The following is an 18,212-nucleotide window of genomic DNA, read 5'->3' as shown; positions in this document are numbered from 1 at the left end:
CCACTCACAGATTGCTCGTCGACAGCAGGCTAATCTTCCTCCGACGTCTAAATGGGTGGTACTTTCCCATACTTCTCGGATAATTTGCTTCACCTCTATGTGATCTTTTAATCTTCTGTCAAATCTAAAGATTTTTAGACCTTTCTTCCTTCCTGTGTCCAGAAATGTTAGTAGAGGTCGATGATCTGAAGCTTCGTACTTGAGGTATTGACTTCTGCAGGAGGGAAAAACCTCCATCCAGTTACTATTGCTGATGGCTCTGTCCAGTCTACATTGCACCATGTGGGTATTTCTCTTTCCTCTCCACGACAGATAATTACCATAGTGTTTGATATCAAAAAGGTCATTCTCGGACAGGAATGAGCGGAATGCACAAAAAGTACCCTCTGCTCTCTCAGGTCCACCTTTCTTTTCACTATTCTCTGTGATTTCATTGAAATCACCTGTTAAGAACCACGGTTGACCTGATGCAGGCTTTAGGGTGGAGATCTCATTCCAAACCTCCAGTCTCTTTGTGTGATCGGGTTCTCCATACACAAATGTAATTTGGAAGGTAACGCCTTTCTGCGTAATTATTGTGTCAATGAAGTTCTTATTACTGGATCTGACCGTGAGTTGGATTTCATTATTCCAGATTAGGAACAAACCTCCACTTCCTGGACCGTTAGGGGGAACTTCATGGAAATTTTCGAGCGGGTGCCACTCTAAGTTTTTCTTTAACACTTCGAGATTGTTCTTCGTTTCCATGAGGAAAATGATGTCAGGCGAGTTCCTTCTGTGGATTTCTCGCAGTCTCTGGACTGTTGCAGGGTTCCCCAGCCCGCAGCAGTTCCAGCTCAGTGTGACTAAGGAGCCTGGGGTGGAGCATCCCGAAAATCCGAGGTCTTCCTAGACATTGCTGGGATGAGTTGAATAGGCGGGTTCTGTGCTGAAGATGACTCCGAAATCACTGGAACTTTTCCATTTTTCTTCGCTCCTCTGGCAGATGATTCCCCACCAGTTTTTCCTCTGTTTGGTGAGTTCTGAATCTGAGATAGTCTTCGTTTCTTTAGACTCGCTCCTAAGAGCACATTAGGATTGCTGCGGGGTGATCTTCTTTTAGAGGACCTGCTAGTTCCTCTTCTTACTTTATTTTGGAACTCTTGTAGTGTTTCTTCTTTCTCTTCCTCTGCTTGGGGTTTTACTGGTGGTCTCTGTGATAAACCCCTGCTCACCCTTGGTTCCATAGAAGCACTAACAATGAGTGACCTTATTCTTGCAGCATTCTCTTTCCGTTTATTCAAAAGTGCAGCCTCAGTCCTTGGTGAGATGTCACTGTAGTATGGGTCCATGCCTATATCTTCTTCCACATCTTCCCCTCCTTGAGGGCTTCTGATCAGTGATGGATCCGGAAAAGGGATCTCTTGGGAGGGTTTTTCCTGGATTGGAGGAGGAGTGTTAGGATTACTGTTAAGAGCTCCTTCAGCGACGGGGAGGTTGTGTTGGTTAGATGAGGAAGCGACAATTCTCGCAGCTGTCTCTTCCATTAGACCATTTGCATCACTATAAAGGACACGCTGGCGTCGAGCAGCGGCTTCTATTGGATCAGTGCAATTTAGGTACTGACGTGTAACTTCGTGGAGATCTTCCATCACTTCTTCAACTGTTGCTAGGTGCTCCTTGTGTGTCCCCATCTGAGCATTATTCTTGGGAGCGTTTTGTTCTCGATTTGGTTCAGCAGGGGCTGGGGCTAGCGTCGAATTCACTTCTTGTTCCCCGCTCCGCTTAGGCCTCCATTGACTCGTGCTTTTCTGGGGGAATAAGTCTCTGCCTCTTCGGATTGATCTGTCCGCCTGGTCTCTCTCCTTAACATAGGCTGGTGAGCTGTATATCTTAGCCTTTTCCTGTGCCGCCTTTTGCCTCCACGTTAGGTTTGAATTGTCTAATGTTATTATATTCGTCTCAGGTGGCGGGTTTCTAGTTTGTTTGGTACTGATTCTCTCACCAAAGACATTGCCATGTCTATCCACTCTTTCCTGGAAGGGGTGGTAGCTAGAGACTCCTTTTCCTTGGTTAGCTTTCTCTTGGTATGTCTCCATTACTCCTACCTGAGGGGCAGCCAAGTAGAGTTTCTCTGAGGTTGATTTACATTCTGTTGACATCAGCGTCTTTCGTTGTTCCCCAGCTATAGGGTTTTGAGTGAGTGGTGATCTTGACGAGTGATCAAACATCCTTTCCTCAGGGAGTTTGTCAGGACAGTTCTTCCTTGCGTGCAGGAGTGAGTAGCAGAATGAGCAGTGCATCTCCAGTTTTTCATACTCTAAGGTAATAGGGCTCTCCTCCCCTGAATCAAACTCCACAATAGATTCCTTCATCAGGGGTTTGAGACCATCTAGCTGTACCCTAATTCTTGCTGTCGTTTTCGTCAGTTCATGATTCTCTAGGGTTCCCAACTCCTGAGCAACACGGAGGATCATGTCTTCGTGCCAGTAGTGCAGTGGAAGACCTCTTATCTTGATCCAGAAGGGAATCATTGATGGGAATGTAGGAGAAATTACCGGTTCCCATCTCTGCAGTATGACCATCCAGTACGCAAAGTGATACGGCCTGTTGTCTAAAACCCTTCTCAGGTCATCCTCTCTCTCAAAACGGAATTGGAAACAGTTGTTCCCCAGATCCGAGCCAAAGACTTGGCCCTGAAGGTTCCATTTGCGTGGGAGTGCCGGCAAGAGGGCCCACATCTTCTGTTCCTGAGGGTTAGTGAGTCTTCCTATTAGTGTCAGCTTGTTGTCTCTTATTAGAGCTTCAGTGTTGAGACTTGGAGCCTTGATTCTCTTAATTTTGTTTCCCTGATCTTCACTTGCTTGTTGTTTTCCTTTCTCAGCTGCCGTGAATCTGAACGCCATCTTAGAGATTTGTGTCTTAAGTTCCAGAACTGGGTTTTCTACTCCAAAGACAGAGTTGACAGTAGCTGGAGGAGTAACCAGTCGACTCCTAGCTAACGTTTACTGTGACTTTGAGAAGCTAGAGTTCTGAGAAGGCGGTTTCGAGGTGGAGGGAGATAGACAAGTGCTTACTTTTGAGATAGAATTTGTGTAGGGTGAAGGATTTTGCTTGTATGAGGTCTCTTGAGGTAGAACGCATACAGATCTGTGGTTTGGCTCGAGTGGAGATTGTAGTAGAAACTCTTGAAGACAGCTTCTTTAGGTAAAGAAGTAGGGCTTCCGGAAAGTTAACGTGAAGAAACCAGAGGAGACTTTCCCAACAAGGAAAAGAAACGAGTTGTCACTGTCTCGTTATTACCCGCTGGTCTTCAAAAGGTTCCCTTCTTCGAAAGTCGTGTCTGGGAGAGTTTTCTCACCGAGACCTGTGAAAATGTGAAAATATCTATATATATAAATGTGAAAATATATTCCCGCACGGTTGTGCGGGTGGAAATCTAGTTTTAATATATTAAATCATAGTTCAATACACGCCACTTCACACGCCACTTCAAGGCAGACGATTCACTACAAATCTCTTTATATACAACTTAAGAAATTAATAATACTTGTCATGGGTGTGCCGTGCCCAAGGGTCAGACCCAATTCCTCTCTGTCATATAATTTCCTCCTTTACCCAAACATAAAAGAAAGATCATCCATGGGAACCTCATCAAGCCCTGCTGTATCAATATCCTGTAGACCCTCAAACCAGTTTCCAATATCTGCCTGCTCATCTATCTCCTCTAGATCATGGAACGCTAGCTTCGAGAAATCTATGGGAGCTTCTTCATCTACTGCACCATCTCCAGAGGTCCCTCCTCGGTTCGAGGTGCCTCTGCCTGCTGGACCTGTCGGGTGAGTTGTTGTCGTTGATCTTGTTTGGTTTTCGTTATTATTCTTTTCTTTGGGTTTCGGTTTGTTCTTGTTCCTGAAACTGTCTTCTCTCTCGCTTCTCTTACCTCTAGCAGCACCTCCTGCATTAAGAACCGCACTATCTATACTCGTTGTCACTTTGGATGAAGCGCATCCGATAACATCGTCTATCAGTGCTTCTCTCCTCTTCGTACTAGACACTGCACCTACAAAACCCAATTAGCTCAGGTAATCATCTGACAAAAAGGTTTAAAGTGTAGCCACTGTCTGTCAGTTTCATCAAAGACACTTGACCATCAGTAACTATCTAATAAATACGTTTATGGAGTTGGTGAAGAGAAGAAGAAGGCAGAATGATGCTCTCATACATGTGTGTGTGTGTGAGCATGCTTTCACATTATTCTAAAGATAATCCTACCATGTTTTCATACATGCAGAAGATACTATTTTGTAAAGATCAACTTTGTAAACAAAATAGTTCAGGTTTTGCATACCTGAACCCTTGGCCTCAGCCTGGTGATTAGAAGGTTCATTGAGCGTGTTACTGGCTGTTCCAGAGCCGCCATTTTCTGATGATTTTGCATCGTTGCTGGGAGATGAAAACAGGATGTCTCGAAGTGCAGGATCAGCAAAACAGCTGAGACCAGTATCATCAAACTTTTGACACCTGGCAAGTGTCCGCCGGGTGAACGCCAGCGCCGCTTGTCTTGTCACCTTGTGGACTTTATATGCTTTATTTCCACGGGATGCCTGTTTTCAGAGTAACATCCATAACCTCATATATATCTTATCCCACAACCATTGACCCAAGTAGATTATGATAAAATGTAAGCATCAACTAGTTTATTACCATTCTTTTCTTGTGTGCTGTTTCCACAAGGTGGTCCATAGCAAGATGCTCAATTTTCCTGCATGTAAACATGAAATCTTAGCAAATATAACAGTTTAACTTGAAAAATAATGAATCGTAAAAAGCCAAAAGCCAACCTTTTCTCATCATCTTTCCCCTTCTGGATGGTAATATTTAGCTTCTCGAGCTTTTCCTTCTTGTTTCGGATCTATTATTGGTCGATGATAGAATGTGAGAAAGGTTACTACGCGTCAAAGATAATTTTTCAATGGGAAACAAAAAAATAACTCTTCCTAGTGACACATATATAAAGCGTGAATTATATGTTTTTCGTTTACCTGCTGATAAATGCTTTCCTTCAACTCCATAACATCTGTGCTCATAGTTTCCTCGGCCAGATCAGGCTGCGAATAAATAAAAATGAACATAAGTGAAAAAGTTTTTAAGAGTAATACGTTTTTTTTTTCCTTTAGCTCAAGTTCATGACAGATTAACTGAGTGGGAAAAACCTACCATTGCCTCAGGAAATACACCAATGCTCTGTAATTCCAGAAGAATTCGCTCGTCCAAAGACATAAGCTGATACTGGGTGTCAGATACTGGGAAGTTGGGAATGTTCACTTCCCTAGCTTGCAATTGACCCAGGCCAATCGAAAATGTCTCACCACCGAGTGGCGCATCCGAATGTGAAAGATCATCATCCAACCACTGTTCATTGCTATGCGCAGATACAGACATGCCACCATTTCTGAAAGGGTTAGACACACCACTCCTCTCACTGGAAAATCGGTCAAACAAACAACTCTTCGGGGTCTGAAAATCCCCGCTTGACTCTACTTCAAATTCCATTCTGTCTCTCTCTCTGAACTCGGTGTCAATAAAGGTACATGAACCACTGTGAGAATCATCACTAGCGTAATGAAGGGACAGATTCTTCCCTCCATTGAATTGTACAACTTCTTCTCCATCGTCTTCCTCAATTAAGGCAGAAAGTACCCTCTTATACAGCGGAGTACTCTCATTCAACTTTCTCATGTCCAATCTCTCAAATGAAAGATCAGATTTACATGATGACGCTGGACCTGAATAGTCAACAATTCCCTCACAAATGCGATGTGGTGTTTTCGGCAACTTGATACCCTGAGACAGAAGGAGTCTCATTCATTCATGCAACATTCAGATAAAAAGAATATAAAACTAGACATTGCTGCATAGATTTACAATGCAACTTACCATGATGTTATAGCCATCTAAGACTGCCTCTGACAGAGATTCATCGAGTTCTTCCGCAAAATTAAGCTGTATTTTTACAGCCACAAGTTAAAGAGAGATTGGGTTGGCACACTAACTCACATATATCATAATTTATGGTATGTTGATTATTACCTGATCCTTTATGTTTTGCATGTCATCTGTATTGATGGCAGCAAAGATGTGGTCCATCTTCTTCCAAAACTTGCCAGAACAAGCAAGATCTACAAAAAGATATTTGGAGTTAGAAGAAAATTAATGGCAATAAAACTTGAAGACAAGACATATGGAAGTATGAGTACTCGCTGCCTTCCGTGCTGAATTGGCTGCTGCAAAAATATCCTCACGATCATCATCTGATTCACCTGAATAACCAAAAATCCACTATATTTATGCTCAGGAACTGACTCCAACGTAAATATGAGGTGCTCTTTGGGGATTTCCCTTTGTACAAATGAAAACAACTGCGCAAGAGCTAATATTTACCAAACCTCAAATTTCAGGGTAAATCCTGTTCAGAATATACTACTGTATGTAGCACTTCCCAGAAAATAGTTCGATGATACAATACTAAACCCTGAATATGGAAAAGACTGAAACTTGAAATGCCAAAAGAAAAGAAATACCTGTAATATTTGAAGGAGTGGACGAATTTGAGGCAAGACGAGTAGAAGGTTTACGATCTTTAACCTTTTTCGCTGGTGGACGCCCATATTTGCTGTCCAGAGAGAGAGAGGTAGAACAATTAGTCTCTCGTATTTTAAGCTTTATAGATAATAGAAATAGTTATAAGGTATACGAGACAAATAAAGAACTAAGTTAGCCGTAAATCACCTTCGATTCTTATCTGACGCGATCTTGACATTGTGCAGAGGCTTCTCTACTGATAGATTCTCTGATTTAACCATCACAGGGTGAAAGCCATGAACAGTTTCATTCTTTCCTTGCTTCCATGCACCACCTCCTTTATGACTAGTTTGAAACTTATTTTTCCTTACAGGTAATAATGGCGACCCTGTTTTAGGAGTTGTGAACAAGTCACCACTAGCAAGAGCACGCTCCCTTGTTTTGTTGTCACCAGCACCGGAGTCCTCGCTTTCGGATAACCCATATGGTGATGAAGCATTCTTCAGCTCCCTTTTCACTTTTAAAGGGCTACTATCAACAACTGAGAGTGACCCGGTGGTTCCAGGGGATGCTCTAGGACTGAAATCAGATGTTGCAAAACCTTGAGCTGAGAACTTGGTTTCAGTATGTCTGATAACAGGCGAAACTACATTCGTTCTTCTGGTTCGAGAATTCTTAAGTCTCTGGCCACCCCACTGAGCCATTCCATGAGCAGATGAACCTGCTGGCAATCGAAGCTTTAGATTTTTCTCATAAACGTAATAGATAGTGTATTTAGTCAACACTTAGATTGCCTCAAACCTTGTACTACTCCAGATGGAGACTCGACTTTGGATGAAGAATCAACACCTATAACGGCTGCTGTTCTTGGAGCCCTAGAAACCTTTCCTTTCAATATTGCAGTAGAGATATTTGTGGGGCTATCATCTTGTAAGTTTCTTCTGGATAAGCACAATGATGCATTTATCAGTCAAGATCAGTCGCAAACAATTTGATGTTATATCAAAGCAAAAGCTAAAACAAAAAACTTGAGGTATCTGCTTACTTATTGTTTCCCTTAGCCATAAGCCTCTGCTCAGCAAGTACTGACCGGTCCCTTGCAATTGAAGCCGTTTCCAACTCATTCCTGGATAATGCACCCATACCTGGACTGTCTGGCTCAAATGAAGACTCAATTCTGTTAATCCCACTGACCCCGGCGGAAGATTTCAATCTGTAACAAATGGACAACATTATGTTTTCTTTGAGAGTGAAAGATTACACATAAGGGATCAAACCGGAAAACTATATACACAATAGTATGTTGCAAAAAAAAAAAAAATTGAACGGTATCCAACATAGTAAAATCAATTTGATAAAGTAAGATCTACCATAACAAATTCAAGATGAAGTCTTGTTTAACTGAACAACTTGAAAAATCTTGGCAACAACTTAACTCAAGGTTAATATAAACATGTAAAAAATCATAAGTCAATTGAGAAGCAGAGTAGGATTTCCCACTATCAGATCATAAAACCTCTCCTTTAGTCCCACCTAAGCTCCTCGGACTAGGAAATCTTCAAACGGTGTTCAGCGCTATGTCTAGATTCACTTAACTAACCAACAGGGGTAACTACCAGTTTTACAAATCTTATATCTTCAAAGCATACCTGAAGTTTTGGGTGTCACAAGAACGCAACTTAGAGTCAACTGTCGGCTTCGCCTGTATGATACGTTGATCAGGATTCATAACTCTGTTGCCTAGAGTTGCAACAGACCGTTTTCTTTTCATTCTTGCTTCCCATCCTTCACCACCAACAGGCAATCTGCGTATCTTCTCCTCTATTCGCACGGTTTCTCCAGAAACACTTGGAGGTGAATCAGATCCCCTTTCTATAACCTGCTGCCTTGCAAGAGTAGAAACTCTACCATCCGCCTGAAAGTAATAACAGGCGAAAACTATTAAAATACTGAAATTGAGAAAAACTTTCGGAACACACACTAATTGAACATGCCTTTTTAAAAAGAATTCAGTAACACATGGAGTGATAGATGAACAGATGCAAAGAAAAATAAATAATTTCCTCAATATCTATAAGCATCATAATAATCTAAAAAGTGAGATTGAGATACAAACCCGCACATCTCCAACTGTGGTACGAGCACGCTTGTTCAATCCAATCATCTTTTTTCTTTCCTCGGGTCTTTGAGCCATACTGTCTAGCGTTCTCGGAACCTGGTTTCTGACCTTGTCAAAGGTAGCTGCGTCCATTCTCTCACCCGGGGGTGTATCATTTCGCCGTCGTTTCTTTGAACTTAATGTCTCCGCATATTTGTCCAACTTGAATATGGATTCACTTAGTTTCTTCGCTAGATCCCTACAAGGAACCTCAGGCCTTAGTAAAGCTCAACAAAGTACAATAATTAAGAAACAACTCCTGTACTATACTGTGAAAACTAATAAAAATCACGAAGAGAACCAAGATCCATACCCAGCCTCTCTGGAAGTATCTTGCACACTTTCTTTGAAGTGCTTGAGCTCCTCCGTTGCTCCAGGAGGAGAAGGTTTCGGATGAGACATTCCAAAAGAATTCTCTTCTGATGAGGCCCTACTAGGGACGCCGAGGACCCTTCTCAGCTCTCCTGAACGAGTATAGCTTGGATTGCCTAATCTAATCGGCTCCAATGTCAAGACTTGCGACAAATTCGGAGCATCAGATGACAATCCAATAGTTCCCCTGCTCAAATTGTTACCAGAACCTAGCATGATGTCTTCTTCTAACTGCTTCACTCTAAAAGCCACTCAACCTGCAACCAGAAAGTTATGTCATTCCTATATTAGCCCCAAAAATACAAACTTTCCATCAACTAGTATCCGTAGTATCACTCTTACGCATCACAGAACCCAGCAACGCCAATTTTGAACCAAAATACACAACGCGAGAAAATGTCAGGAGAAAAAATAGCAACATTCAAGTTTTTTTTAGTAGCGAAATCACTTCACAACACACACAGATAGCTGAAGAGCTTTTAAAATCCCTAATCTCGAGAATTGATTACAAGTTTTCGAACAATTTCACCTTCGCATCTAATCCCAAACCATGAATCGAAAGAAAACCCTAAAATTCACACACCGCCGCGGCGAGAAATTGGAAAAAAACCCTAGAATCACGGAGAAGAAGCAAATCACGGACCTGAGCTGCGATACACCGAGAAATCGAAGCGGTGTGATTAGGACAGGAGCAAAGGTTTAGAGTATCTTCGCACGAAGTCGAGCCTTTTGTGGGTGGGTATTAGATCAGAGAGGCGAAAAGGAAAATCGCTTCTGTTTGGACGATTTTTCTTCGTCCATTGACATTAATTTATTATTACAGATACCGTGTGCTTTTTATGTAGATGATGTCACTTGCTTTGACCGGTTTGGTGTTTCGGTTTATGTTCCGGTTCGATTTGATTTAAAATGTTTAGGGCTCCGATTGTTTGCAACTGTGATGGTTGTGGCTTTACAAATAATTTAGGTTTTAAAAAAGGGCAATCTATAATTATAAAGGAGAGTTTTCTCCCTTTTTAGGCTGTCCACGTCAATCTGGAGAGGAGGGAAAATCGTGACACGTCAGCGTTTCTTTTAAGCTCTTCTATTTCGTTGACGAGTTTAAAATGGTTGGAACTTTATGTTCAACCCATTAAGGGCCCACCTCTGCACTCCGAGTCTTCGTCTTCTCAATAGCCCTTTTTTTTTGTGTCGGATGAGTTTTCCTCCGCCGAATGTTACTGCTTGAAATTGATTCAAGTCTTAAAGCGATTACATTAACATCCTCCGCCACTAAACCCATTACGTCGACTTCAATGTTCCCTCTCCAACACCGATTTCATTATCCGTAATTTTTCATAGTATAAATAAGTCATGAAGCCCTCTCAGCACCGTATAAGATCCTGATAAGTTCTTGATATAAATTCCAGAAACCGTTTCCATTTTTCTGTAACAGTACTCTCAGTTTATTCGCATTCTCCTTCTCATGTGTACTCTTAAGACTCCTTTCTTTCATTGACCTCGACTTTGATTATCCATTTTTTTTCCTCTTCAAAACTGACTTCCTATTGACATAAATCTCATATCATTTTGTTTCTTATGGACCAGATCAAACCATTCAGTGCCGTCATTGATTAAAATTGCTTCTATCGTTCGTTCGTCGAACACGACAGCGGCCGCATTAAGCATACGGCATCAGGTTTTTCGGAGTAAACCAAATTAATTAAGTACTTTGAAATGGGTTGTCCAAATTAGGAAGAACCAAATCCGGTTGGCTTTACAGGGACTTATTGCCTAGGTGTGCAGTGAGCATGTGAAGGAAAGCCGAAAGCTGCGTTTCCAGTGGTCAAAATGCAGAACAAACAAGGACAATTAGCTGAGATTTTAATTCCAATAAGATGGTATATATTCAGCTTAATTTATTTCCATTTTTGCGTTTGAATATTCTTAATCTGGTTATCGTAGTGACTAAATTGATTCTATTGTGGTACGGTTGTTAATGTAATTTTCTGCTCAGCCACCACAGGCTGATGACATCTCTTGCTACTGAATGATACTTGCATGTACCCCTTATTTAGATGGAGTTTGATGTAACAGTGCGGTACATCTCAACTCTGCTTCTGTTAGACTGTTACAACCTAAGGAGCAATGCAAGTGGTGTAGTGATAAACATGCTGTAAACAAACTGAGTTTTTCCATAAAGATGTTGTGGAAGTTTCATTAGAGCACAAAGGCAATGTAAAAAAAATTCTACTTCTCTATTTGATTATCCATCGATCCGACAAAAATGTAAACCAAAAAGTTTGTTTCTTTATGACTCGGTAGCCCAATGGTGAGATAGAAGATAAGTCACAGTGTCACACCACTGTCTGTGATAGCAGCTGGTTCTCTACCACGCTTAGAGTTGTTGATCAAGGTTTGACAACAACTTCTAAATCCATAGAGTTGTGTTGTTTATAGGTTGTTATAACATCTTAAATCTGTGCTAACAAAATGTGTGGTTCTTAATCCTAATTATAGGCATGTGTCGATACTAATGTCTTTGCAGGTGGTGCAACTGAGATATTGGAAACCTCGACTTAATCAACTGTTCACGTAAAGCTAGGATGTTCCATATAAAAAACTAGGTAAAAACAATTTGGAAACAAGATAACACAATTTTTAGTAATTTTGCTATTGTAAACTTGAAAATTTCATGAAGGAAATAGTTCATTTGAGGTTTCAGCTGCTAGAAACGATATAAAGGTACTTCAACTTCTATTCATGCTGACGAAAAAAACTAATCTATTTCGAATTGGACAGGTAAATGGAGAAAAATGTGGCCTCCAGTATGCGCATATTTAATGCATAGAATATTGTTCTTGATCTTTTATTGTAGCCTAAGGTTGGTTACAAACACCTACGTAATGGGTCTTCTACATAAATCAAGTATATATATATGTGTGTGTGTGTAGCATGTTCATATTTGTAAAGTTGGTGGCAGATTCTAAACCGAATGATAATCATTGTTCCTCACGATTAATTATTAAATTTACATTTAATTTTCTCACTAATACTTTGATAGTGTAACTTTTTGTTTTATTCTTCTGTTTTTGCTAAACAATGTAATTTATTAAAATTGTTAAGAAATCATCAGAAATCTAAAAACACAACAGTTATGCTTTAAAACAAATGCACATGAGAAATTAAACAAGGAATTAAGAAAACCAATATGTAAACATATTTAGGAACTAGATGTAACCAAAGATATAAAACCCCGCGCGGAATAAAACATCATTTGTTGTTACATAATATATACTATTTATTATTTATGGCATTATTGAAACTATTTATATATTGTTTTAAGATTTAACTTTTTATAATTTTATTACATTACATTTGATTTTCAATTGATTTAGTTTGGGATGGGTGTATTAATTTATTATCGTGAAAAATTAGTTATTGTAATAATATTAAAATCTGATAATCTTAGAAATAAAATATTAGTTTACTTTACCTTAGATTTTCTTCAACTATATAAAATTGAAACAGAAATCAAATAAAAAAAATTAAATCATTATTTTTTTCTTAATTTTTTAATTTAATAATTTTGTGTTCTCTAACAAAAAAACGTTAATGGTCTTTTCAACTCAAACCAACAAAATTTAATAAAGTTTACAATATACTTTTAGAATAAAAATAGATTACATTTATTTTTTTCAGTACAAAGTAAATTTTATAAAATTAATTATTTTAATATAAAATAGTTTTAGTGTAATTTTACCCGCCCGTAAGGCGGGCAAACCCCTAGTTGTCAATAATAGCACCTTTTGAAGTTTATGTCACAAAAATAGCACTAGAAGGAGAAAGTCACAAAAATGACATTCATTAAAGGGTAAAATATCCCTAATACCCTTGGTTTAAAATTAAATAAACAAACAAAAATAAATAAAATAAAAATAAAAATAATGAAAAAAAGAAATTTTTTTTATAGTTTCAGATTATATTTTTCAGATTCGAAATTTTTATAATTTTTTTTTGAAATTTTTTTTTCGAAATTTTTTTTATTTTTTTTTCAAATTTTCTTTTTATAATTTAAAAATACTTTTTGAAACTGTTTTTAAAATTTTTTATTTTTATTTTAGTATTTATTTTTTATAAAATTTTAAACCTTAATTCCAAAACCTCACCCCCTTAACTCTAAACCCTAAGGTTTGGATTAATTAACCCAATGGGTATAAGTGTATATTTACCTCTTTAATGAAACCTATTTTTGTGACTTTGAACCTTGAGTGCTATTTTGGGAACAAAAACTTGGTTTAGTGCTATCCTAGTATTTTTCTCTTTAAAAAATTGACTGTTGCTTTAGAAAAAACCTAAAGCCATAATTTGTTGTTTTTGGAAACCATTTACTAAGAGTAAATTCAGTTATTGTGGCTTTGAGAATTTTAAGGAAAATTTTTGTGGGGCGTATTAGATTGGGAATTTTATAAAATTATAGGTTTTTGTCAAATCCTCACTTATTGGATTAGGAATTTATAAAAAACTTTATAAATCCTCTTTTATTGGATGTAGCATTTATAAAAACCTTATAAAGTTTCCCCTTATTGAAAAAAAATGGATTTGATCAGTGAGATTCATCAAAAAATATTTTTGAATATTAAAAACTATCATTTATCCTTCAAATCCAATAAAAAAATACCATCTAAAGAGATGGAATTTGAGACAAACATTTATTTCATATTTACCACAAGAGAACTTATAAGAAATTGGAAGAGATCAACTCAAACTTTTCTCACCATCATCGATCTGAGAGGTGGTTCCTATGATGAGCTAACAACGGAGGTCTCAACGAGAAGATGATGATGTGCGACGTCTCACCTTCTCGACCCTCCTCGCAGAAATCCAGTTTGCAGCAAATCAAAGATATGATTCTTACACTGAAGAATCTGAGTTCAGTAGAGGAATCATTGATTATATGTATGGTTTGGATATGTCTAGCAACGGATGGTGTCATCCCATCAAAACTTGGAGAACTCTCAAAACTACGAGCTATGAATCTATCTCGCAATTTCTTGTTGAGCTCTATACCAGATAGCTTCTCAAAGCTGTGTTTTGTCTTATTACTTACACAAGCCTCATATCTTCATACAGGTGGCAACTCTTTGATTTGTTTCCAATGGATTCCAAAAAGATGGATATTGGCTCTAAAGATTTGATCAGCAGTCTACCAGACGTATTTATCTGCCACATCTTATTCCTCTCCATAAAAGATGTTGCTTTGACTTCAATTCTCACGAAAAGGTGGAGATGTCTGCTAGCTTTTGTAACAATCTCGATCTTGAGAACACCATCTACGACCTTACTAAAATGGGTAGACAGAAAAGGCTTCATTTGCGTAAAAGCTTTAAGCTTTTGTGGATAGAGTCATGGCCTTGCAAAGGACGCTCCGTTGAACAAAATCTCTCTATGGTGTAGAATCGGTTCTGGTCCATCTCGTGTCAATGGTTGGATATTCAAGGTGTTGGAGTGTTGTGTTTTTATCTTGATATATACATCTCTTCGGCAGACAAGTATCCATTTCCTCGACAGGTTCTGACGAGCAAGACGTTGGTTAAGCTGAAAGTAGGAGGTACATATGAGTTTGTCATTGATGTCAAAGAATTTTCTCTTCTAAAGCTCAAGACTTTGCATATGAATGCTGTTTCTTTCGCTGAAGAGAATGTTATAATATGAATGAATCAGTGTTAAAACAAACAAGAACTTCCCAATGTGAAAGCCATAACAGCAACTATGTTACCATAGAGAATTTATTCAAGTCCATTCACTTGTTTAGCAGAATTAAAAGGTTGGAACATAATATATTTTTGGCAGAATAACTTGTTTCAAAAAATATCACAAGCTTTCTAGCTTCATTTAGTGCTCTTTGTTAATGTTTGTTTGATATAAACTAACAAACATATTACGTTTTTTTGTAGAACATATCTAGTTTTTTTAGTTCGATTTAGTTTTAGCTTCACATATATTATGCTTCGTAAAATCCTGTTAGTTACACGTTCGTCAACCAAAGGTCCATAACGTAACATATATTATGCTTCGTAAAATCCTGTTAAATAACCCTAAGTTTATAACTTTATACGACGTTTAAGTGGTTCTCCTTTGTCACAAACTTACAACAATAATATTTTTTCTTACTCATCAAATGAATTCTTTTACTAAAAGTTTAAATGCGACCTTCAACATTTTTTTAGTGTAAGTAGCATGCGTTGATAGATGATCATCACTCGACAAGAAGCGCCTTAATAATGTCTTCACATTTCTGCTCCTCCTCGCTTAGAAGATGACCATAGCCTTGGACTTCGTGGTACTTAATCCATGGAAGCTTCTTTGATATGTATTCATTAATTTCGCGTGGAACAAATCTGTCTTCGGTACCTTGCCACATGTGGACTGATCCTCCACCTTCAGTAAACGGGTTTTCCAATTCAGTCGGGTCGAACTCCCATGTCGCGAATCCAGCGATCATGTCTCGGTGAAGACATTCATGGTCTCCCTGTTGCCGGACTTTTTCCTGGGGTCCACATAAATCATTAAAATAATATACAGAGTCAAACTGTAATACCTTTGAAAATGAAAACACTGCAAAGGAAACCGATGGACCATGTGTTTACTTTGATCCATGTGTTTCAAGAGGGATCAAGGCTCTAGTATCAACGTCTTCTATGTGTTCAGTTTATAGTTTAATCCATATTAGTTGAAACAGGTCGCATGCAACCCTTTTTCAATAAGATTTTCATTTTCATTTGGAAAACATTTTTTAAGTTTTTACCGTTTGGGGATTCGGATTCTCCAACATCTTCTTTATGATGACCAAATCTGTATCGCTCAGTAACGCACTATTCCCAGAGATTATACTAGAAGACGGAAACCATTTTTGAGTCAACCACCAATACAAGAGCCAAGGAACATAATGAGCCACTCTAAACGTCCACCGGACATCTTCGGGCAATAGCTTGAACGCTTTACACAAGATGTCCTGAGGCACTTTAGTCCACCAATAGCTGACAAATGGAACCACTAAGACTGCTCCAGCTAATCTATGCATCACCAATTAGGAAATTAAAATAGAAAGCGTAAGTACGTAACACGATGATTTCAAACTTTTACCTGTGGGGAATATATTTGAGGCAGCTATAAACCGAGTAAGCACCGACTGATAACCCTATAACATAGAACTTTGGTCCGATGTTGAGTTTATCAGCGAGTTCTTGAATGTCATATGCTTCGCTTTTGACCGTTCGTGAAGGGTGTGGATCACTTTCTCCATACCCTGCTCTATCGAAAAACAGAAAACATATCCCTAGTTCCTCAACAAGATCCTGCGACCAAAAAAAAAACTAAACTAAGCAGAAAAACTAATAGCTCAATAAGATCATTGCAATTGAGGTAGGGATTTTTCAAAAATAAACTTTGAATTCGAGTTTACATATAAAATGTGAATAATTGTTTATCTTTTCTGATTCTCACCAAACATTTTCGTCGAATAAAGGCAAAACCGAGTTTTAGCTTTTATTTGAGTTTGGTATGCCTTTACATGTAAATGATTTTTTTTTTCCAAACAAAGTTCACACTGTAAGAGAGTAAACACTTGTTTCTCTACTTATTTAATTCCCTTTCCTTTTTGGAACCATTGTAATGATATCCTGTTAAAAGAAGGAAGAACAAAAAGGGAATAAATAATATTATTATTAAAAAAAAAAAAGTTCACACTGTGAGTAAACATTTTCTCACAACACACATAAAACAAAGACAAACAGAGAATTATCTTCTATCTTTACGTTTACACCTATAATGTTTTTCTCCATAAATCATATTAGAAAGGAATAAAACATTGCCAAGTTTTATAAAACAATATTTCGTATAGCTTAATAAGCGACATGAGATTTTACCCTTAACAAAAGGATTTTGCATAAACGAGGAACCAGCTAAATAAATAAAAACCAGAGCGTACCATACCTTAGAGATGGGAAGTTCCATGTCTTTGGAGTTGTTAAATCCATGAACAACGATGATCTTGTGATTAGCACTGGCTCTATCAACGCCAGATTCTCTATAAGCAAGATATCTTCCATCACTGAGCTTGATTCTCGGAGAAGTAATCGGAGGACCGTGAGGAACGCCGCAGACTCGCGGCGGTGGAGGCTTCAATGATCGGTAAATGTAGCTTGCAAGGCAGACAACGATTGCAACGATCACTGGAAGCATCATTATTGTTATATAAACCTGAAACAAAATGAGGCTTGAGTTAAAAATGCATAATCTTGAACTTGATTGAACTTAATGAACTAGAAATATTAGAGAAAGAGAGAAACCTTGAGGGATGATGCCTTTAGGATTAGGTTAAACTATAGATCTCATATAAGGGAATAGTTACAGAGTACTATCGATTCCTCTCTTTTTTTTTCTGAAATTACGAGTTTATCACGAAAAGAGTAACATAAAGAGATGAGTGATGAGAATGAAAAGAGACACAATCACCGTCAGATTGGAACCCACTTGTTGTCGCAGCAGACAGCAGGAGGCATGGTAGTCTAGCCACGCATTATTGTGACGTTGACATGCGTGTTAATTGCTGTCCAATCTCTTATAACTTTCATACATTTGTTCTCGTGAATCTTAGACTATCAACAATAATTTTTACTTTCAACACCTTCCATTTCATCTTCTCTATTTTTCGCATCCTTTTCTCTCTTTTCTATCAACTAATTCAACAATTACTTAATTTTTTTATTCTACAATAATTTGTTGAAAAAAATTTAATACATTTTCCTATAATTTTTTTCTTTCACAATTTTGCTTTCTTATATGTTTTTTTCTTTAAAACCTATTGTTTAAAATTAAATTGCAATAGTTAAGTTGATTAAAATTAAATAACAGTAATCAATAGTTGGGATTCATTTCATTAGAAAAAAATATAAAAGCAAGAGTTTAATGGAGTATAATAGAAAATTTATAGTACAAATAGATGATTTTTTTCTGTGTCCAAATCAAATGACACAAGTCTCTATTTATAAAATGATAAATTTTGATGTAAAAATAAATTTTAGAAAATTTACGTGACAATTTATCTCAAATAATTCAGATAAAAAAACAAATCAGA

The 18,212-nt window shown here is 37.9% G+C and overlaps 2 protein-coding genes and 3 long non-coding RNA genes across 6 annotated transcripts; 3 read left to right on the top strand and 2 right to left on the bottom strand.

The window, feature by feature from the left end:
* Positions 1–3,381: 3,381 nt before the first annotated feature.
* Positions 3,382–9,946, bottom strand: LOC103845546. The gene is made up of 17 exons (XM_009122411.3): positions 9,738–9,946; positions 9,036–9,351; positions 8,681–8,921; positions 8,214–8,479; positions 7,610–7,777; positions 7,366–7,505; positions 6,772–7,285; positions 6,564–6,655; positions 6,240–6,302; positions 6,073–6,161; positions 5,920–5,985; positions 5,200–5,826; positions 5,025–5,090; positions 4,824–4,894; positions 4,687–4,744; positions 4,331–4,586; positions 3,382–4,042 (listed from the first exon to the last, which is right to left on the bottom strand). The coding sequence occupies exons 2-17, from the start codon at positions 9,308–9,310 to the stop codon at positions 3,594–3,596; spliced, it is 3,441 nt and encodes a 1,146-aa protein (XP_009120659.2). The 5' UTR covers positions 9,311–9,351; positions 9,738–9,946; the 3' UTR covers positions 3,382–3,593.
* Positions 3,929–4,634, top strand: LOC117129266. Its single transcript, XR_004452925.1, has 2 exons — positions 3,929–4,064; positions 4,274–4,634. It is a non-coding gene; the product is annotated as an uncharacterized LOC117129266 (long non-coding RNA).
* A 236-nt stretch (positions 9,947–10,182) lies between the features above and the next one.
* On the top strand, positions 10,183–12,864 carry LOC103845542. Its single transcript, XR_004452924.1, has 2 exons — positions 10,183–10,974; positions 11,091–12,864. It is a non-coding gene; the product is annotated as an uncharacterized LOC103845542 (long non-coding RNA).
* Positions 12,865–13,206: 342 nt separating this feature from the next.
* Positions 13,207–14,875, top strand: LOC103845541. Its single transcript, XR_628546.2, has 2 exons — positions 13,207–14,129; positions 14,207–14,875. It is a non-coding gene; the product is annotated as an uncharacterized LOC103845541 (long non-coding RNA).
* Positions 14,876–15,159: 284 nt separating this feature from the next.
* LOC103845540 lies at positions 15,160–17,679 on the bottom strand. Of its 2 annotated transcripts, none has more exons than XM_009122408.3 (5): positions 17,425–17,679; positions 17,069–17,335; positions 16,220–16,431; positions 15,882–16,149; positions 15,160–15,623 (listed from the first exon to the last, which is right to left on the bottom strand). In XM_009122408.3, exons 2-5 carry the CDS (start codon positions 17,318–17,320, stop codon positions 15,333–15,335), a joined length of 1,023 nt encoding a protein of 340 aa, XP_009120656.1. In that variant the 5' UTR covers positions 17,321–17,335; positions 17,425–17,679; the 3' UTR covers positions 15,160–15,332. The 2 variants fall into 2 exon arrangements, with proteins under 2 accessions (XP_009120656.1, XP_033137925.1); XM_033282034.1 differs by having other exon boundaries at positions 17,440–17,597.
* Between the last annotated feature and the right edge of the window lie 533 nt (positions 17,680–18,212).

Source organism: Brassica rapa, chromosome A10 (assembly GCF_000309985.2).
Source record: "Brassica rapa cultivar Chiifu-401-42 chromosome A10, CAAS_Brap_v3.01, whole genome shotgun sequence".
Lineage (NCBI taxonomy): Eukaryota > Viridiplantae > Streptophyta > Magnoliopsida > Brassicales > Brassicaceae > Brassica > Brassica rapa.
This window is presented reverse-complemented; position numbering and strand designations above follow the sequence as displayed.